This window comes from Doryrhamphus excisus, linkage group LG14 (assembly GCF_037039965.1).
Source record: "Doryrhamphus excisus strain RoL-2023G ecotype Guam linkage group LG14, RoL_Dexc_Guam_v1.1, whole genome shotgun sequence".
Taxonomy (NCBI): domain Eukaryota; kingdom Metazoa; phylum Chordata; class Actinopteri; order Syngnathiformes; family Syngnathidae; genus Doryrhamphus; species Doryrhamphus excisus.
In genome coordinates this window covers 4,702,850-4,725,501 of record NC_136370.1, presented here as the reverse complement: position 1 = coordinate 4,725,501, position 22,652 = coordinate 4,702,850, and the positions used below count along the sequence as shown (strand labels likewise).

The window sequence follows — 22,652 nt, the reverse complement described above, 5'->3', positions numbered from 1 at the left end:
ATTAAAAATAATACATTGATTACATAAATATTAAAAAAAATGAGTTAATTATCGCAAACTCAAGCTTCCATAAATAAAGTAAAAAAAAAGAGGAAAAAAACAGTGTTCCAAATGTGTTCATGGCAAAAGGAGTGAAGTCATTTTATTTGTTTTAATATGTATCTACAACGGGGAGAGGGGGAGGGGGGACGGCACAGGCAAAAAAACGACAACTTGATGAAAAAAAACCCTGAAAAAAAATACATTTATTAACTCTCAATGCAGCCCCCCCCCCCGATAACATTTTTTTTAAATCAATATAAAGAAACATACATAGAAGATTTTTTAACTACACAAGACATTTAAGGATGGGGGGGACCTACCCTAACATGATACAAAGCAACCCCCCCTACCCCCTGTGGACACAATGCCTCATGTTCAATACTGCTTTGTCATCAGAGGAAAAATTCAAATCCAACCAAATAAAGGAACTGAACATTTCACCCCCTCTTTGTTTTTCAATGTTACAGTATTTTACAACCAGCACAATAGAAATACAGAAATGATCCTCAATGGTGTCACCACGACTCTTCTTCTTACGCAACAGTAAGAAAATAAAGAGTGTGAAGTTGGACTGCAGTTTTTGTACAGCGTTTTTTCCCCTCATATATATATATATATATATATACACACACACACACATATATATATATATATATGTATGTATGTATATATATATAAACCCTGTTCCTGCACTTGGAAATAGATTTGAAAAGAAATCCTTCATAGTAAAGAAGAAGGGATATGTGTCAACAAAAATGGCCTCCTTCACAGTTAAAATACATTTCCCGTTTAACCCGGGACTTGCAATGAATTCAATAGTTGTTGGACACGCACGGTTTCAATGACTGGCGCACTCACGTTAGGCAACACTCATGCTGCGCAACTCATACATCACCAGATCAGACGTTTGGAGACGCTTGATCACGTTATTTATTGAGTAGGTGTCTCCAAACTTTTGACTGGTACTGTATGTACGTCACAAAAATGTAGATGAGTCATTTCATGCTATTCTCCCTGCGGCAGGTAGACATGATAACCAACCAGCATCACGGACGTCAACAGAAAGACTCAAAATCTACCAAATCAAAGCAGATGGTTCAGTCACTCGTGCGCAACGTAGATGTTTCATATAATTATCACAACTATAAGATATAGAATTACATGGTCGCTCCTGACGCCAGTTACTCACGATAACCCGCCACCTTAACATAATGAGTCAAAATAACCCACAGAATCAAAATAGATGGTTCAATCCCTCATGCTAAACATGAATTATAACTGCTGTATGATATATAACTACATCGCCAGTTATTAATGATAACCGGACACCTTGCACCTTAAAAAGAATCAGAATGACTCAAAATAACCTACAAAATCAATGCTGATGGTTCAATCATTCGTGCACATTATAGACATGTCATATAATTATAATATCTATATATATATATATATATATATATATATAATGTTATAGTCGCTCCTGCCGCCAGTTACTCACGATAACCCGCCACCTTAACATGATTCAAAATAATCCACAAAAATGAAATAGATGGTTCGATCACTCATGCGCAACGTAAACATATCTTAGAATTATAACTACTGTATGATATATAATTACTAGTAATAATTACTATTATTATATAGTTACTCATGATAACCGGACACCTTGCATCTCAGAAATACTCAGAAAAACTCGAAATAATCCACAAAATCAATGTTAATGGCTAGATCGTGCACATTATAGACATAATATCTATATGATATATATGATAAATATACGTGTATATATATATCAAATGTTATAGTCGCTCCTGCTGCCATTTACTCATGACAACCCACCACCTTAACATAATGACTCAAAATAATCCACAAAGTGAAATAAAATGGTTAGATCGCTCATGCGCAACGTAAACATGTCATTGAATGATATAACTACTGTATGATATATAATTATATAATTATATCATCGCTCCTGTTGCCATTTTCTCATGATAACCAGCCAGCGTGCACCTTACAACCAATCAGAATGACTCAAAATAATCCACTAAATCAAAGTTGACATGTCGCTCACACACACTGTAGATGTTAGGGTGATATAATGAGAAGAACTATATTATCGTTCTAAAGGAACATGGCTGAAAATAAGCCACCAAGTCAGGAAAGTCGTGTGTTGTGTCATGAAGTGATGGTCCACTTCAACGCCGTAATGCAACGCAGTGTGAGTGCCGCCCAAGTCCGGCACGGCTGACAAGCTCCGGTGTGAGTGCGCCCTTTAAGAGTCTTCTAAGGGAATTTGAGTGCGTCCATGAAAAAGTGCCCCTCCAAGACAAAGTGGGACAAACACACCTTGTCTCCCGCCCCCCCATTCCAAGTTTCTGTTCCGACTGTCATTTGAAATATCAAAACATGTGAATGATATCAAAACTCATTGTACAGTATTTACAAAACTAATTTAAAGAAAAACATAGATGGGAGAGAATCAGAAAGGGGATGCTGACTGTGACTGCCGCCGCCCCCAGGTTAGCAAACATCAACAAGGGGGGCCCCGAGCCGAGAGAGCTGCTACCACGAGGCTGCCCTCCCAGGACCGGATATAAACACAGAGAAGTGGATAGACGCACAGGGCGACCATCCTGTTGGGGACTAACTCCAAAGAAAAATGTCCAAATGCAAACACAGACAGACCAAACTCGGAGTGAGCAGCATGTGGGACGGGGGGGGGGGGGGGGGGGGGGCACGAGGGTTGGGGTCAGTACCTTTGTAGGGAGGCTGTGGTTGACATCACACAGATGAGGACACAGTGCTGACTGGATCTGCATATTTACACAGTTGCTACTACGAGAATAACACTTTGAAAATGTAACCATGACTCTCAGGTCAAAGTAACCAACAAAAAGAAAAGTCCTTAAATAAATAGAGCTGTGCATTTCTTTCTTTAACATGAAAAAAACCAGGTTTGGATTTGTGTTGTTGAGTTAAAAAAAACAAACAAAAACAAAGCAGTAGGCCAACTGATGCTATATTGTAGTCTTACCAACAGGGGGCAGTGAGGTCACATCATTAAAGTTTGGATTTGTGTGTACTCAATTGTGGCTGACTAGGAAACACATGTAAATCCACGTTCTTTTTAACAAGAAAAAAATGTGTTTAGGGTTAAATTACCTTTTTGCATAATGTGATTAATTGACATTATGCAATTACAATTTTTTTTTTAAACTTTGACTACTGTATATTTATAGGTAATATGTGTTATGTATTTTTATTCCGGGGGATCTTCCGTAAAATTGATATATATAAATTTCGAGTGTACTGGATTTTTATCGTTATCCAAAAATGTAATTAAAAGTAGTACTTAAAAAAAAAATACGAATTTGACATACATGTTTTTATTAGCAAGTGACATTACGCAAAAAAAACTTCTGGACAGTTATACGTATATACTTATCCAAATTTTTAATGTGTTTTTATCCATCGCCCCCAAAAAAGTATGGAATCAAAATAAATTAGCAAAAAAAAACGTCCTGACAATTGTATATTTGCCCATTTTTGGTGGATTTTTATGTTTATCACAAAAAAAAATTACTAAGTGACGTTACGCAAAATGATCAAATAAATTAAGTGTTCCAGACACTTGTATGTTCATCTACATTTTTGGTAGATTTTTATATGTTTATTAAAAAAATGAGAATTTGTTGGAATAAAAAGAAGGGAAAAAAACCCAATATGGAGATACATGTTTTTCGCCAGCCAGTGATGTTATGCTGTAATGTGCCCCTAAAATAAAAATAAAGGAAAAATTTGATCCTAATCTTTAAAAATGACCATAGCAATATAATTAACAATAATACAATAATAATAAAAATAGCAATGATACAATACATACACAAAATAGGAAAAAAAATTCACGGATCATCACAACACCTCTGTTCAAAATGTACACACAGAGAGAATAATGTCAAGGGTCGGAGAGGTCCTGTCGGCAGACCCTGCATCCAATCTGTTGGAAACATCACTTTTAAAAACAACTTGAAAAAAGTCTGATGACGTTTCCAGACAGCTGCTGAAAAGAGCCAACATTGTGTCCTCAGTCAGTCTCCTTCCCCACCCTCCAGTTTGTCCTCATTGTCTCGAAGCAGACAGGAAGCCGGGGAGGCTCGGGCCCGAATTCGAGAAGAGGCTCTTCCTGCTGCTCTGTGACAACTTCCTGCTCGGGCCGGTGGCCATCTTGCACGCTCCCGGAGGGCCCGTCTTGATTAGAGTCCCAGCATGCTCCAGGGCTGCTCCGGAGGGCTGCGTGGACCACACAGTTCACCCAAAGAGAGGAGGTGGAGGAGGTGGAGAGTCGGGGATGGCGGCAGGAAGGTGGTGGACACACCACCCCGCCCCCAGATGGGAGCAGAGGTTGTGTGTGTGTGTTTGTGTGTGTGAGGAAGAGGAGGAGGAGGCGCGATCCGAGGCGAGGTAAGGATTGCGGAAAAAATCCAAATTAAAAAGGGGGAAAGAAATAGGAGGGGAAGATCAACAAAAATACAAAAAAGGAAAAAATGAAATCACACACTCATCGTCATGTTGGGAGAATACTGAAAAGAGAGAGAGGGAAAGGGGGAGGGGGCACAGATGAGTGGATGTGCAACATTAAACACCATGAGGCGCTCTGACTGACCCAGCACAGCAAATATACTGTAGAGGTGGCCCCGGTCCACTATTAAAAAGGTCCCCTAGCATGCAAAAGCCCCTTTTGCACCATATTCTAAGTCGGGGGGGGGGCAAACACACACGGTCCAGTTGCAACTGTTTGCAATTGTAAATAGTTCACAGTGTTATATTTGTAAATTAGTGGTCATTTTCATGTAAACCAACCACTCGTTTATGTTGTGGTATTGTTGTTTTGACATTTTGGATAAATATTTATGGCTAAATTTGTATCAAACTGAAAAGTATGCTTGACATGCATCTTTTCACAAAAAGCTAATTTTCCTCCCTTTTTTAGTTGGGAGCTGTTATTTTCATTAAACTTACCTATGTCCTACTGCTGGTTACTAAGGAACGGAAAAAGGTAGAGACAAACTTTTTTTTTGGATGAAAGATGAAAATCTAATATTTCTACCATGTCTACACAGCCCAAAAACCTTGAGAATCAGTCAAAAAGGGCCGGTACCAAGAGAGACTTCCCCCCATCTTTTTGTTTTTGTTTAGTTTTGTCATATAACATTATATTTTTTAAAGATGCCGAGGCTCAATTTGGATATCCTAACTGCAGCTTTTTTTTTTTCATCGTTCATCACTACGACCTGTTATATAAACAAGTGTTACATATTCTTGGCCTAACTTAAACATTATTGTAAAATAACTCAAATACAAACACAGTTTAAGGCAATACGAGATGTTGATGAACTGTAGTCTACTCTGGCCATCAGGTGTCACTAGTAACACACACCAGACTGCACCAACAATAATAACAATATGTAATCATCATCGTTATCATATCATGGGCTCCTGTTGTGGCCGTAGTCCAGCTAAAACTCAACTCTGAATCCCCAATGTCACTTCCTGTTCACATGTCTGGAAGACATTTACTGAAACACACACAAGCACGAGTCTTATTTACGTCTGAAATGGCTTCTTTTCTGTGATTAGTCCTTCTATATTGTGTAATCAGAGTGTAAAGGTGACTATAGGGGTGTTATTTAATGTCCAGCAGGCTCTACTAATGGTACACCAGATACATGGTACACTCCTAATGGCATTGCATCTTGGACCTGGACTATTATACTCTCTGTTATATTTAACTGTCACATATTAACCTGTCAACATCCATGCAGCCTGGTCATCCTAGAAGTAAACAGGTTTCCGATGCTCCAACTATAAAAATATAACGTTACGGATATGGAAATTCACTTTTCACAATTGTTAAAGAATCACTCATGATCAAGACTGGGAGATACTCATAGGAGGTCATAATTAGAGCATGACAAAAAATGAGTTGAATTGATATATTCCTGCTTGTAGAGTAGGGTTGGACATTCCAGGCCCAATTCTGTATTTCAAAAGCAGCTCACTGAACAGCAGCCCCCTCCCCCTATGGTGGACCTTCACAGACCACAGTTCTCTTTGGCTTGGAACATCCAGTTGATTAGCATTCATTAATAATAAGAATAATAAAACATTTGTGCTGAGGTGCTGTGTGTTTGACACATGGTCAGCATCACACGGGGGACAGAATGAATTGTCTGTGATTAGTAAGTGGCCACAATGCAAGCAGAAGACATTTCAAATGCTGTCTTTCAGCCAATTTTAGCTTCCAAGCAAGGCTGTTTAGACAACACTTGATATATTATGGTCGCACGAAACACTGCGTCATCTAGCAAGGGTTTCAAGCTACGTTAAAAATGGGCCAAAAATGTCAACGACAGTGGAACCTCTTAAGTTAAATAACCCTTAAGGCAGGGGTGTCCAACATGCAGCAAAAAACAGATTTGTCATTAAAATGAACAATGAAGTGTCTTTTTACAGATTTTTACAGATTAAGCTGTGGTTAACTTCTTTATACACTTGCACAACACTTAAGAATGATGGTGGAATTTTTGGGATTTTTCTATGAAAGAGGTTATTGCCTGTAATAAAGTTTATAAAATGGTCAGAGTTGGACCCGTTTTTACAGCTGTACCAAAATGGGAGGTCCCCGAATGGATTTTGTTGGATATTAGAGGTTCCACTGTTTATCCTAAAGTCTCATGAAAAAATATACTGTATATATACGTATATATACATAAATTAGGGCGTCCTTCTCTGCTTGCATTCCTCCACTGGTAAGTTGGGGCGTCAAGGTGAACCATTAGGACTCATGAGGCGTCATTCACTCGCTCTACTTACACTTTCGCTTTGGAATGGGTTCAAGAAGTTGCCGCCCATTTCGCCGTCGTCTCGCGGCGTTCCGGGAGGGTTGCTCATGCCCCCCATGTTGTTAGGAGAACTCTGAATGGAAAGAGAGGAAGAGAAAAAAAAAGTGATGAACGTTGCTCCTTTTAAGCATCTCCAGATGTTTCCGTCCAGACTTGGTGAGAGAGCTCACCTTTGGCAAGCCATCCATGTCTCCAGACCCTGTGGATGCAAATAACACTCAGTCAAGGCAACATTAAGAATGTTTCTGCTTGGCTAATTGGGTACTGCTTAATGAGTGATGGCCACGTACCAAGCGATCCGTTCATGTGGTGCGGCTCCATGGCTCCCATGGCACCCATCGGTCCATCAGGCCCTGGTCCCATTGGGAACTGGGGAAACCAATGAGAAGTTCAGTGTTGTGTTTGTTTTTATGTCATATGTGTCATTCGGTACTCTCGTCTGGGCTTCAAAAATATATACTTCATGCATGTATTTTTGTCATGGGACCAAAGGCTGTGCAGTAATGAAGTAAGGACTTGACTGGGAAGCTTTTTTGACATTTAATGAGCTAATGCACATATTTCAAATGAATCTGCTCACTTGAATATGTACAGCAGATCCTTGGTTTTCATACATTCTGTTTTGGTTTTGGACGAATGTTGTTGCCACAAATATGTCTTGGTTTTCACACACTGTCTCGGCCAAATAGTGCCGCTGGCAAAGCAGCCAAACATTGGTGGCTCAGTCTCCATGAAGAATGGATAGAGCTTCTTTCAGAGTGAGGTGTCCACACAGCTGTTTTTATTGGCCCGTGGGACATTCTAAAAATTGCATTTAACAAGAAAAAAAAAACAAAAAAATGCAGCAAAATAAAAAAAAATCAGCAGTAATTTAAATAACTTAAATAACTAAATAAATAAATATAGAGTCAAATTATTAAGAGAAAAAAAACGAGAAAACGGCATAATTTTACAAGAATAATGACATTTTAGTAGCATAAAGTTGAACTATTTCCAAAAAGCTTCTGAAGTTACACACACACAAGGAACTCTAGTGCGTGTGGTCTGCCAGTCCGGTTCATTTGTGTAAACACCATCATCTGAACCCTGCTGGGCACCAAACATGCGAAGTGAAACCCACCACACTTGAACTCAAACGTGAACGCTACACGTACCAAAGACAGAGCAGCCTCAAAATGATAGCAAAAAGCAGAGAGAAATGACAAACAGCGCAGCTGCCCAGTGGATCAGGAGTCCCTCCAACGTGTCCTAGATCTTTCCCAAGGTTTCCCACCGCTGTGACCTGAACACCCCCCCATGGAGGCGTACAAGAGACCATCTAACTACATGCCCGAGCCAACTCATCTGTCTCCTTTCAATGCAGAAGAGCAGTGGCTCTACTCCAAGTTCCTTCCGAATGTCAGTGCTACTCACCTTAGCTCAAAACTCATTTCGGCCCGCTTGTAGCCGCAATCTTGTCCTTTCGGTCACTACCCAAGTTTATCACAATAAGTGAGGGTAGGAACGTAGATCGAGCGGATAATTGAAAGCTTTGTCATTCGCCTCAGCTCCCTTTTTGCCACAACGGACTGATGCAGAGTCTGTGAGACTGCAGACGCCGCACCAGTCCGCCTGTATAAATATGTAAAAGGAAATGCTGCAGACAACGCTCCTTACAAGTATATTCCAGCAGATAGGATGTATGCAGAGGGCATTTTGGCTTGGAATATTTGCATTATGTCATAGGTCACAAAAAGTGCCTAATGAAGCGCTTACTTTATTTATACGTTCTTTACTGCACAGCCTTTGGTGCCGTGACAAAAGAGAATGCTAAGCAAAGCATGAGCGCAGCCTAATAGTCCCAAGATGTAACTTACATTGGGTCTGTTGCCTCCGGGTCCAATAGGATTCATCATGGTGTAAATGTTTTCACTGGAGTTAGTGGAGTCTGAGTGAGGATGAAACAGGTCAGTTAACGGACTGTAAATGGACGTCGGTCATTTGAGAGTGACGGACGCAAATTGGATGACAAAAAAACAGCAAAGGGGGGAGCATGCGTGGTCAGTGAGGAGGACAAGATGCAGGAGTGTTAGTGCCGTGGGGTGGGGGTCAAAGTTAGGTGACGCACCACCTGGGCTGGGCATGATGGGAGTTCCGGGTGGACCTCCGCCGCCTGGTGGACCCTGAGAGGAGGAGGAGGAGAACGTGTGACCATGAATTTCAAACAAATTTCATGATTATTACCTTGAAGATCTTTATCACTGACTTACCACATAGTTTCCTGGAGATGAGGAGGAGTATGCTATCTGCAGAGGGAAGCATCACAAGTCAGAATAAGAAGAAAGAAAAGAAGGAGACCATCTGGATGTGAGGGATAGTTAAAAACCTCAAAAATAAGCTTAAGTATGACATCATAATACAGCACTGAATGGAGTACAATTTGGTGAAGTCGTCTTATAGTCAAGGTCGAGAGATTTATTCACGCAAACCAACAAGTTGCGCCCAACTTGCCTCCAAGTGGGTCAGAGCTTTTCTACCTGCCACTCACACATACACATAAAAACCACCAGTGACCTGGAAAGATGCAGAGACCCTCTGGAAAGTTGAGCTAAACTATGAAATATAATCTTTATGTATTGTTTTCACTCCCAAAATTGTGATTTCACTCACATTCATAATATTGTCTTTAAAAGATGTTTTTTCAACTGCCTTATATTCAGGGTCATCTTATATTTGAGTCAGTGTTGCAATAATGTTGTGCTTGTATTAAAAAAGAAAATAAAAACACTCACTGAGTTAGCATTAGGCCCCGGCCATGGCCCTCTTCCTCCTGGACCCCTGAAGGGAAACAAAGGAACAAATATAAGACGACAGTCGCCATCACAACAATGGAGTAGACCAGTAGAATAAGTGTTTTCATGTACATGTTCATTCCTGGCATGGGGCCGCCCATGGAGTTGGGGGGAGGCCTCATGCCCCCGTAATTCTGCAGGACAAAAAATAAATGCCAAATTGAGATATTGGATGATAAATGGAGGTCTGAGTGTGTATTTGCCAGAGCGGTACCTGTGGGCCCATGGCCATTCCTCGAGGAGGGTTCATCCTCATTGGACCGCCCATGTTAGGATGTCCTGAAACGAACAGACACGCAGAGTTAATTCCACAGATGGCTCATCTCCTAAAGTCCAACAGGGACTTGCAGCAGAAATACGCTTCCACCCTATACGCCTTCCCAATACCATTAGTTCAAACCCTCTGGCGGTAATCTCCAGCTAATAATCACAGCAGACCTCACGCAGGGCCACATTCACAACCAAAACAACAGTGGAATTAGCTGACTCGTGTTAAAATAACTTAAGGGGGAAAAAGGGTTCACTTTGTCATTAGAATTAAAAATAACAACAAAAAAATGCAATAATTAATTTCTATATCATTATGAGTAATATTATGAATAACAAAGAAAAACTAAAACTTAAAGTCTGAGCTGTGGACTCCCCGTCCAGCATGGCTCTTGGGAGCGTCAGCGAGTGAGGTTTACTTTGGCGCAGCCACACAAGCTGGCATTTGTTACATGGGCAAAATTGATTGAAGTGATCCAAAATTTGGCCCATGTTGTACTGTATCAAACATGCTCAATCTGAACCTGATCCAAGTAGAATGTTGTCCCGGGGTCTGCGCATTGAAAAAAATTATCTGACTGATGCGATGCCGCCACAGTTCTGGATACCAAGCATTGTACCTTGCGGCCGTGTCGGGTCCAAACTGTTTGGCAGGAGAGGCTGAGATCCCGGGATTCCACCTGGAGGCTGAACACACAACAGAACATGAAGAACAGGCGACAATAGAAAATCTAGCTGGCGGGGCATACTGTGTACCTGATTTGGCATTCGGAGAGCGGGGCGCGGTCCACCCGGGTACCGTGGTGACATGAAAGGCTGCAAAAGAGGAGAAAGAGACTTTAAATGTGGAGATATTTGGTTAAAGTTCCACTGAGGACACACCAATGAGGATGTGGGTGGATGAGGATGACATGCCTTGAAACAAGGAACGCACCGCAAGCGTCTCTTTGTAACGAGGCGCAGCACGACAGCGTGTAAAGACAGCACTCAAGACATCGCCCCGCTCTCGCTGTGGTGTAAGCCGACGCGGCCTGTGGTCTCGCTGCCGTGGTTAGACGCACCTCGGGCCAACGATACAAAACCTTCCAGGGAAGCCATGGAAACCACAAGAATGAGGAGCGCTGGTGTTGTGCTCGCTGCACCAAACTCTTTAGGAAAACTCGACAAACTGGATCTTGTCTAGTTAGCAACCTCGCTAACCCAGACTGTGCCCCATTTATAGCTGAAGTACGGATGTGAGTACATGTGTGTGCGGAGGTCCACCATGGCCGCCCCTTGTTTTATTCATAAGCTGATAGAAAATGCAGGCAGAAGGGAGATGTGTCTGTGTGTGTGTGTGTGTGTGTGTGCGCTAAGAGCGGTGAAGCAGATAAGTGTGCAACCCCCACTAGCAGCTCCGGGGGAGGGGCAAGGAGTGAATAATTCATCCCACACAGGGACACCCGATTCTGGGCCTTGAAGAGGAGGCATGGCCTGCCGCCTCTGGATGCTTCCAGAGCGGAGCATCTACTAGCCCGAATCAAATGAGCGGGCCTGCAGGGGCAAACGAGGAAGAAAGAATGGGAGAAAGCTGGGGGAGAGGAAGAGCGGGTGTGTGTTTTTGGGGGGGGTGAGTGGGCTTTAGAAGGAATGAAAGCTGGGTGAGAAAGTGCTTTGCATCTTACCTGACCGTGGGGTCCCATCATGGGGTTGCTTGGGTTGTGTGGGGGGGGCTGTGCGTGGGGGGACTGCTGAGAGCCGGGCGGTCCCTTTAAGAAAGAAGAGTGATATCAGAGAGACGGGAGGGGCCCATGTAGGGTGAGGTTGTGGGGTACGGGGGGTGGGGGTAACACCTGGTGGAACCCCGATTAAAAACCATGAAGGGGAGGAGTTAGTGGGAGACGTCTTCAGTTTGAGGAGAAAAGGAGCTGAACGTGCAGTTTGAATAATGTTATTCTTAACAAATCATGTTTAAAAAGGTCATTAAAACAAGTTAAACTGATGTCAAAATGTGTGGTTAGGTGCCTGTCATGGGAAACACGTAGTTCCGCTGTGCATCACAAGGGGGCAGTGTTGCCAAAGGTTCACTGCAATAGAACATGCACTGGGGCAAGTACAGTAGCTGGGAGTTGGATACTTAAGAGGTGAATGACCCCTTATATAAGTCACAATAAAACACTTTTCTTTAACCGTCCTGATAATTCAAGAAAAACAGAACCGACCAATCAGAACTTGCCATTATTGACCCCATGGTCATCTCGGCACACACTGATAACTATCAAATATGTAAAGCATATGCACAAACACACGTGAGTCTATATTGCACTTTGGTGTGTGTACATGTGTGTGTGTGTTATTAGTGTCCACATTCCATTTTTTTCCCCTTTTTGCTCTATTTCTCCATGTGTTGAGGGCTCATTAAAAATGAGACTTAAGCCGTAAATGGCCCCCGGGCCGCAGTTTGGACACCCTTGCATTAGTCAAATACATTTTGGCAACACATTTTACCCAAAACATTCACCCAAAGTCATCCAGACTAAAGACAGAGTCATGCCCCAAGGAACTGATGTCAAAGTCCAAGTCGAGTCGCAAGTCTTTGATGATATTGTCAAGCCAATGCAAAAGTTATCAAAAAATGTGACTCGGGTCTGACTCGAGTCCAAGTCATGTGGCTCAAGTCCACACCTCTGCCACGTCGTTATTAAACCCCACTAGTGGAATTTACCTGAGGTTTCTCACACAGAGACCCAATGTAACTTCAAGGGTGTGTGCCAAATCAGCACAAAATTTGGTACACACCTTCAGGTGACTGACAACCGCATGCGTGTAACATTTGAGCAAGATTGGTTGAACATGTCCGGCATCGAGCAAAAGTAATTGTTCATACTGTAAGTCAGTGAGCATTTGTCTGATAATTATAAAACAGGGATTCCCAACTACTCTGAAGTGATGAATAATCTACCAAACAAATCATTAAATTTCACTTCCTTTATTTATTTATGACAAATAATGCACATTTGTTGGTGTATCCATGCCAGCAACGCATAGACATGCAGAACAAAAATTCAGTGCACTTCCCCTCGATGACAGGAGGTACATAAATAACCTGTGTAGACGTGGGCATTTCGGACTCTACAGTTGTCACGCGAATGAGTCTTTTGCATGCTCTCAAACTGTTGCATGACGGACGGTTAGCATTCCTACAGTGCCAACGAAGCGTGTTTGCAGCAAACAAACCACAGCTCCCTGTCACAATAAGTCCCTTCACCACTACATATGCACAAACACAAACCCTCACTCCTCCACCAACGTTATAAATAGCACACAGGCTCCCTCCACCATTGCTTATGCTTATTCACTCTCATTAGGACCCCCTCACCTCCTGCCTGCCAGCCAACAGATTGCCTTGCTTACAGCATGAAAACAATGCTCAGTGACCACAGCCCAGGAGCAGGTGAGCTTTCTCATCCTTCCACCCTTCAAACTCTCTTGAATGCCGCCCGCTTCCTCTCTCCTACTCTCCTCCACCACCTTATCGTGCCGCGGCCAAATGCCAACGCTGTCCATCACACCGCACACACCGAGTGTACATGTACCGGTGTGCAGCTCTGTGTCCCAGGTCGTGTGGTTGGTGTGTGCGTGCCAGAGTCGGGAGAACAGGGCGGCGGAGGCAGAGATGTAGGATGGAGAGGATGACTACATTAGGCTGAATCACCAATGGACTCAACAGCGGACCACGGATATATGAATGAATGAATGAATGGTGGGAGCTTCACAAGCCCCCGGTGGGTGGAAATATCAAGAATGGAAGCCACAGAGTGAGAAGATGGAAATCATTGAACATACAACTGAATTATTACACGTTTATCTAAAAGTCACTATGACGATAACTAACAACTGTTATTACAAGACCTGATAATAACAGTCCAACACAAAAGAACATTTAAAAAATATATTCTTTAAAAGTCACTCCTTTAGAAGAAATTTAATTAAAGTGAGAAAATACACAATTGCACTGTTCTGAGCTGTAATATTAGAATTTATGATAAAAAAAATGGAGAAAAAAAGAGAATTCATGACAATACCAGAATAATATTAAATTATTATAAGAAGAAAATTCTACATTTTAGTGACATTACAAGGTAAGAACACTGTTACGAGAATAGTTAGTATATTAGAAGAAAAAAAGTCGTTTTATGAGAATAGTAAAAATAGAGGGGAAAATAAGAGGAAGATTACGAGACGCCATAATGTCCTGATTACAAATTTGTGGTCCATCACTAATTTTTAAAAAGCCTGACTTGCATAACTGAAAGTAGGTCTGCCATGATAATCAATAAATCAATTAACAGCACAATATATTTAAGAAATGTGATTATTTTTATGGCTTCTATATATTAACATGTGCATGCGTGTTTGTTTTCCTTCTCTCTCTCGCTATCAAACAAGCTGGTTGACAAGAGTGTTCACTATGTGCATGTCTCTCAACACCTGGGTATGTTGGTTCTATAGTGGAATGAACGGCATAGAGAGCCCGCCTGTCAGTCTTTCAGTCTCTTTGTCCCAGTGGGGAGAGGCAGGGCGTGCACTCGTCAAGCGTTGGATTGTTCACCCGCTAACAGGGAACATCAGCTAGGTTTAGACCAGAGGTAGGGAACCTATGGCTCGGGAGCCAGGTAGGGCTCTTTTGATGACTGTATCTGGCTCTCAAGCATTTCTTACCACAATAAAAATGTATTTTTGCTAACATTTTAAAGTAAACATCACAGAAATGACTGTTAAAAATAATATTCAAAATCAACAACTTTCTTATGCATTTTAATTCGTCCATCTATTTTCTACTGCAATACGGCCAACCATATCCATCTTTCCTGATATTTTCCAGGTCAAACACCAAAACTTGATTATTACTGGGTAATGCTGTAGTCTACCTCGGTCATTGAGATGTCAACATGTAAATATAAACTTTCCTCCTTTAGTCAAATAGCTAAAGCTGCAGAACCAAGCCTTCTGACGAAGATGGCCAAAAGAATGAAATATACTGAGTATGTTGCAAAACTATGCAGCAGCAGAAGTTGTATTAATGGCAACAAGTATTTGATTTATTGTTGGACACTGCGCTGCTCACGAAAGTGTGCTGGCCACACCCCATTGGCGTGGGGTAGTGTGCCTGGTCTACGTAATTAGAGCCCATTATCTAAAACTGTTGGTCTTACATAAAAATGCACACATTTTATTGCATTCAATGTTTAAAAAAATGTATATGGCTCTCACAGATACACATTTTAAAATATCTGGCCTTCATGGCTCTCTTAGCCAAAAAGGTTCCCGACCCCTGGTTTAGACCATTGTGAGACAGATTCGTTTTTCACTGATAATGCAGTCGACAATCTTTCGAACTCTTTCGAAAGTTGTGGGGCGTATGCTACACCATCAAATACTCTCTTCCATGCAATATAACAAAAAGAGTGGTATATTTTCAATAAGAGTAAAACAAAGTCATAATATTCAAAATAAGTTATTTTACAGCTGCAACATTGTTAAACAGTTGTGTTGTAATAATGAAGCTCTATTACAATTATTTGTAAAACTTTTTTTTTTATTTGTAATCTGAGAAAAAACTCAAATCAGTTAACTTCTTAAAACTTTTTTCAAATTAAAACAACTTTTGTAGTACTACTTAGCAGTATTGTGCAGTAGTGGTAAAATGAGAAGTCACATGGTAGCATTATGATGTTACATGAATAAAGTTGTAAGAAAGTGACCAGAAAATGGTCATACTAGCAGAAAAAAAGTACAAAACTTTGTGTTAGAACAATCAAGTTGTTGTACTACTATTACCAGTAACATTTTCTAAAAGTTGTATTGTGAGGGGGAAAAGCTAGGTTAAATTAATAACTTAAAAAAGAGAAAAGAAGCCTATGTTTCAAGACAAAAGTTGAAATATAGTCAAATATAGTCAAATTAGTTTTTAGAAGTCATTTTAAAAGAACAACAGTACACTCATGAGTGAATGATGGACTTACAAATGCAAACAACAGTCTTGACAAAATGGTCTAGAAAAGTATTGAGTATTTTACCTCATCATTATAGATATTTTCCTCATTACGTTTTAACACTATTATCTTTTTCCCCCAACATGGCTACTAACTGTTAATAATGACCTTTAGGAGTGACAGGCTAGAAATAGCGGTAAGGTGGCCATGCGATGGAAGGAACAATTGATTGGTGCAAAGCTGTGTGGGGTGGACGGGAGGGGGGTCATACCTGGAAGAAGCCTGGAGGCATGGGCCCGCCTGGCATGGCATCGTTGGGGGGCATGTTGCCCATCACCGGGCTGGGTGCTGCTGCTGCACTCTGGAACACAAAGTGAAACTCATTCAATGTGACGCTCAGCACAATAATGTCCATATAATGCAATGACAGCCAAGATCCTGAAGGGGGCAATGTCTACACCTGATGGCTCAGCACCCTCCCCTGTCCTGCTGCTCCCCCTCAACATATTAAGTTTAATGGTTAATTCAGGAAAGTGTCTTCTATTATGGCCTTTAAACCGTTACATGAAGATGGTAGAATATAAGGGATTCATTTTTTTCCTGCTGACCAAGACTAAATTAGGACAAAGTGTTCAAGGAGAAATCACTGCACTTCTATGCCATAACGAGAACCCCGTTGATGCATGCTATGAAAAAAGCGGCGCCACTTCAGTGATACTTACTGTCAGTTAACAAAGCACAGCACAATAAACCTCAAGGAAATATTGTTTAACGATACGTGGCAGCATCCTCAAGTACATAATGACAACAAGAAAACCTTTTTATTGCGGTATAAACTGTTACAGGATAGCGTTCATATACAGTATGTGGCTATGCAACAGTTGCTTCCGAGTCAAAACTAATTCAATTTGAGCCGATTCATTATGCCTTCGTTTATTTTGGCTCATTGAAGCAGGCAGCTATTTGCCAAGTGGGATTTAAACAAATCACAACAATTACACATTACATGTAATATGATCACATGTGACAACGTGCGGGTGATCCATTTGCAGCAGTTACAGCTGCAGCTGGTCACCATCCAACGCAAACTGATAGCACACATGCGATAATTCTATTACATGCGGCCTTTAATTGTGTCCTGTTCATAACCTTGCCACCACCAGACGACAACCATATGAGCGTCAGGTAGGTAGCTATTCAAGGCAGTCTAAAAATGACAATTCAATTTTTTTTTCAAGGCACACATAATATTGTGGTCTTGGGATACATAAACAAAAAAAAAGATCTTGCATCAGAAGAAAAATGGTTTGTATTTTTTTCCATTCTTTAGTAATCGTCAGTAGAACATAACACAAAAAAATGTAAAGAAAAGGCTTTTGGTGAAAAGATACAGTGCATTTCAAGCATAACTTTCACACTGACACATATTTAGCCATATATATATATTTAGCGGGCGGCACGGTGGTCTAGGGGTTAGCGTGCAGACCTCACAGCTAGGAGACCAGGGTTCAATTCCACCCTCGGGCATCTCTGTGTGGAGTTTGCATGTTCTCCCCGTACTCCGATTTCCTCCCACATTCCAAAAACATGCTAGGTTAATTGGATACTCCAAATTGTCCATAGGTATGAATGTGAGTGTGAATGGTTGTTTGTCTATATGTGCCCTGTGATTGGCTGGCGACCAGTCCAGGGTGTACCTCGCCTTACGCCCGAAGACAGCTGGGATAGGCTCCTGCACCCCCGCGACCCTCGTGAGGAAAAGCGGTAGAAAATGAATGAATATATATTTAGCCAAAATGGCTAAACACCGTGACACAACATAAACAACAAAAAAAATAGTTTTCACAATTATACCAACTATTTACAATTTTCACACTTGCAAGTGTATGTGTGCATGTGCACAAACTATATTAATACTAACTATATTAATATTATAATAATAATATAAATATTCCAATGGGAGAGATGAGAAGGAGCCAAATTGATGACTGCGTGCCACGGCGGACTTCATTGAGTGACAAAGATGCCGCATCAGAGTTGCATCAGAAGATCTGGCATTTATGATCCTGTGCCTTTTATACAGACCACAACAAAGCAGCAGGCATCCTGCCTTTATTACGACAATGATCCATAAGATGAAAAAGCCAGGAAAATGCCAGTTTTTACAGGCAGTGTGAAAGGGGACCAGCATTCATGCATTCATTCATTTTCTACCGCTTATCCTCACTCTGGTCGATCCCAGCTGTCTTCGGGCAAGAGGCGGGGTACACCCTGGACTGGTGGCCAGCCAATCACAGGGCACATATAGACAAACAACCATTCACACTCACATTCATACCTATGGACAATTTGGAGTGGCAAATTAACCTAGCATGTTTTTGGAATGTGGGAGGAAACCGGAGTCTCTTGAGAAAACCCACGCATGCAAGGGGAGAACATGCAAACTCCACACAGATGGCCGAAGGTGGAATCGAACTCGCATCGTCGAGCTGTGTGGCCTGCGCACTAAACACTTCCCCACTGTGCAGCCCCTATTCAGTAACATTTCCTACTAAAAATAATGAGCACCACAGCCTGTTCAAGCCGGGTATATCCAACGGTTTTCCAGATTGGATAACTGTATAAATGTCAAGGACAGAGAATCCTGCCAGTATCCAGAGGTCGTATCGGAGCCATAAAAAAGCCGGGTCAGGGACACACTCAACACTCACTTCTCCCCATTCAGTCGCTGTGTGAAAGCGCACAAGGGTGCGGCAATATCACAGGGTTCTGTAAGGAAGAAAAAAACAATAAATGCCAGTTCTTCGTGCACAACCTCGGTGCTAAACCAAATGAGCACTAGCTAACACTGTTGTCCCGCTCCTTTGTCAAGCCAAACAATATGCAAAGAAAACTGGAACTGGAATCTTGGGGGAGGTGACTAGCCAAATGATTCAGCCCGGGAGTTACATATGATATAACTGTATTCTCGTCAACACACATAGACGGAGACGCATGTTCAAAGTGCTTACATAAGCACGCCGGAACAAACACACACACAAAGAGTTGCATCACAAGCTTATAAAGTACAGCCTTTCAGTAGTGAGGCAGACGGAGGAGAATGGGGAGGATGGGGGGGGTTTAAGACCCAGGGGAGGGAACGGTGCTCACTAACACACGCACCCTTCACCATGCATCGGTCCACCAGTGCGCGAGCGCGCACACACACACACCTAACGAGCACACTACATCGCAGTGACACACGCACGCTTGGATATACTACCAATTACTTCCTTGCACTTCTACGTGAAATCAGCGCACACAAATAACAAAAGGAGGGGAAAAAAATCACATGCACAAACACACCTCCCCCCATCTTTATGTTAATTCTGCTAGTGAACATGAGCAGGCCACCGAGTCCTTGGGGAGGGAGCAGGGTCGGCTGTCTCTCTCCTTCCCCCTCATCTTTTCTTCTCCATCCTTTTCCACCATCTTTCCACACTAATACTAATACACACACACACACACGTATATTCTCTTCCCTGTGCCCCGCAACCTTAGTACAATTCGTCCCTATCGCAACCTTTTCCTCCCCTCATGCCTTCAACGCTGCCGCCATCCCCCCCACCTCCCCCTTCCACATCTTACGAGTAGGGCGTCAGAAGCTTGCAGAAGCTGTTGCCATGGAGACAGGTCCTATCTGCACTCTGTCCCCCTGGCTTCCCCCGCTCCAGGAGAGAGAAAGAACAAGAAGATGCAGGAAAAGGAGAGTAGAGTTTGAAGATAAACATGCAAGGTTGGAGAGAGGCTGTGAACGAAGGGGGGAAAAAAATGGGATTTGTTCATCATCAATCACCGTGGCGCATTATTGATAAAGACTATTAACAACATCTATTAGTTCTTGTTCCTTTTCTCCGTGCAAAAGGTAGATTTAGTATGCAGCCGGGTCTTTATTAAAACCAAACTGGCCCACTGTGCTTTTGTAGCGACGCCCACAGTGTCGCCTATATCTACCTTTTCACTGCAACACAAAGCACACAAGTAGAGTTACACACACACACACACACACAAAAACAAAAGACAAGCCTGCCATCTTCAATCAGCGGAGAAAGTAAAGCTGGAAATAAGGGGAAGGGGTGGGGGGTCTTGTTTATGATGATAAACAATAGCTGCCAAAAAGAGCATGTGCCATACATCACAAGCACCACTGCCGCTCTAATTCACTGACATAATGAACATACATATTTGTAGCAGAGCGGCTTAAAACGCTAAATAATGATGAGGCAGGAAGCGTAAGAGTCAATTATGTCACTAGAGCCCACCAAAAGTTAAACAAAAACAGAGGGAGACGTTTTGAAAATGCTCGGGGATATTTATGCAACAACTACTGTAAATGATCCAATTAACGCCTCTATTTAACTAACCACAGTCTCCTATAAAGCTAATTACTGCCTGGGTATCTAATTAGGGCAAAAAACATTCACATTCACACCTGTAATGGCTGTAGGCAACCTCCTGCTGTATTATTTTATTTTATTTTTTTACTAACCGCACAAAATGGCTGTAGCTACAAGTATAAGTAGTGGTCAGCATCCGGTAGCTTCATTCAAACTCTGCATGTACTTCAAAATGTCTGTTGGCACACTTTGCCCCTTACTGCTGTTCCAACATTTTTGTTGCTGATATGTTGTGCAATATACTTATTGATAAATAACTATGTGGTCAGAGATGGCTACATTTTCCTTTCTGCTTTCTGATGTACTCCACTATGGAGGACCAAAACTGCCAAAATAATAAATAAATAAATAAAAATGGAAATAAAAACAAAAATGAAAAAAAAAATCAAAAAATTAAATACAAAAAAATAAATATAAATGGAAATAAAAACAAAAATATATATTTTTTATTTTTGAATCTTGTTTTTTATTTTTGTATTTATTTTTGCTTTTATTTATTTATTTATTTATTCAGGAATTTATATTTTTATTTTTGTTTTTATTTCCATTTATATTTATTTTTTTGTATTTAATTTTTTGTTTTTTTTTCATTTTTGAAGACACACTTAGGACCGCCCCCTCATTTGAATAGTTTTTCCTTCTGCATTTCTGAGGACCAAAACTGCCAAAATAATAAATAAATAAATAAATAAATGTGAAAATAAAAACAAAAATGAAAAAAAATCAAAAAATTAAATACAAAAAATAAATATAAATGGAAATAAAAACAAAAATAAAGATATATATACATAAATAAATAAATAAATAAATAAAAGCAAAAATAAATACAAAAATAAAAAACAAGATTCAAAAATTAAAAAAATATATATTTTTGTTTTTATTTCCATTTATATTTATTTTTTTGTATTTAATTTTGTCATTTTTTTTCATTTCTGTTTTTATTTCCACTTTTATTTATTTATTTATTATTTTGGCAGTTTTGGTCCTCCATACTCCACATCATTACTAACGATACAAAATAAGTTGCAGCATATGATGATAGTACCCCTCTACAATTGTATTGCTACTATCCAACTTCATGAGTTCTAGCCCGAGGTCTCCAACTTGGGGCCATATTTTGTGGCCCCCATACTAAAAAATAAAGGATGCACAGGCCCCTTTGAAATTTTGTAAATATGATATGAATGGGCTTCACGGCGGACTAGTGGTTAGCACACAGGCCTCACAGCTAGGAGACTCAAGTTCGATTCCACCCTCGGCCATCTATGTGTGGAGTTTGCATGTTCTCCCCGTGCATGCGTGGGTTTTCTCCAGGTACTCCGGTTTCCTCCCACATTCCAAAAACATGCTAGGTTAATTGGCGACTCCAAATTGTCCATCGGTATGAATGTGAGTGTGAATGGTTGTTTGTCTATATGTGCCCTGTGATTGGCTGCCGACCAGTCCGGGGTGTACCCAAACTGTCAGCCAAAGACAGCTGGGATAGGCTCTGTGATCCTCGTGAGGATAAGTGGTAGAAAAAGAATGAATGAATGAATGAATATGACTTTAAAAAAACACCATTTTGCAACTGAAATGACATTTTTCTCATAATATTACAAGTTTATTCTCATAAAAATGCACATTTTTTCAAGTCAGAATGACTTTTTAGTCTTACTATTTTTGACTTTGTGCTCATAAAATTACGGCTGTTTACATTTCTGCTGTTTTCTTATTTCCATATACACAAACTTGAGGTCCACAAGGGATGGTCAAAGGCACTTTAGCTTGCTTAAAAGGACGCGGCTGTTCAATTGGGCAAGTCATAGCCGACACTGAAATCACAGTGAGCTTGTCACACGAGACAAAACACGACTTGCAATCACGGCAACGCAAAAATGACATGTACTGTAACAGGCAAGAAAATTACAGCAACTACTACTACTACTAATATAGGGAATAATAAACAACTATGTTAACTAAACACATAATCACAGCAAAGTTTTACAAAGCAAGTGCCGCAAGGCATTATGGGAAGCCAAAAGTGGAGTTTAACTTTAAGAAAAGTACAAACAAATATACAAAATATGACTATATATTGCAATCTACTAGTATGATGTATAGAGTTTCTACTATGTGACTACACTCGTCTGCACTACACTCGTGTGCATGCTCGCTGCCCCGCCTCCACCCATCGAGACAAAGAGACTGTGACTGAAA

The 22,652-nt window shown here is 41.1% G+C and overlaps 1 protein-coding gene across 5 annotated transcripts in view; it reads right to left on the bottom strand.

The window, feature by feature from the left end:
• Positions 1 to 3,273: 3,273 nt before the first annotated feature.
• LOC131140099 (single-stranded DNA-binding protein 3) overlaps positions 3,274 to 22,652 on the bottom strand; it is a 44,383-nt gene continuing 25,004 nt past the window's right edge. The window contains exons 5-18 of one of the 5 annotated variants that reach the window (XM_058090222.2): positions 16,289 to 16,378; positions 11,707 to 11,790; positions 10,799 to 10,858; positions 10,663 to 10,729; positions 9,990 to 10,054; positions 9,848 to 9,909; positions 9,716 to 9,761; positions 9,194 to 9,229; positions 9,055 to 9,106; positions 8,801 to 8,871; positions 7,235 to 7,313; positions 7,115 to 7,143; positions 6,916 to 7,017; positions 3,274 to 4,332 (exon numbers count right to left, since the gene is read on the bottom strand). In XM_058090222.2, the coding sequence (XP_057946205.2) occupies positions 4,162 to 4,332; positions 6,916 to 7,017; positions 7,115 to 7,143; positions 7,235 to 7,313; positions 8,801 to 8,871; positions 9,055 to 9,106; positions 9,194 to 9,229; positions 9,716 to 9,761; positions 9,848 to 9,909; positions 9,990 to 10,054; positions 10,663 to 10,729; positions 10,799 to 10,858; positions 11,707 to 11,790; positions 16,289 to 16,378 (1,014 nt within the window). In that variant the 3' untranslated portion in view covers positions 3,274 to 4,161. Of the gene's footprint in view, positions 4,623 to 6,915; positions 7,018 to 7,114; positions 7,144 to 7,234; positions 7,314 to 8,800; positions 8,872 to 9,051; positions 9,107 to 9,193; positions 9,230 to 9,715; positions 9,762 to 9,847; positions 9,910 to 9,989; positions 10,055 to 10,662; positions 10,730 to 10,798; positions 10,859 to 11,706; positions 11,791 to 16,288; positions 16,379 to 22,652 lie in introns of all 5 variants that reach the window. The other 4 variants (XM_058090221.2, XM_058090224.2, XM_058090223.2 and 1 more) reach the window with 4 other exon arrangements.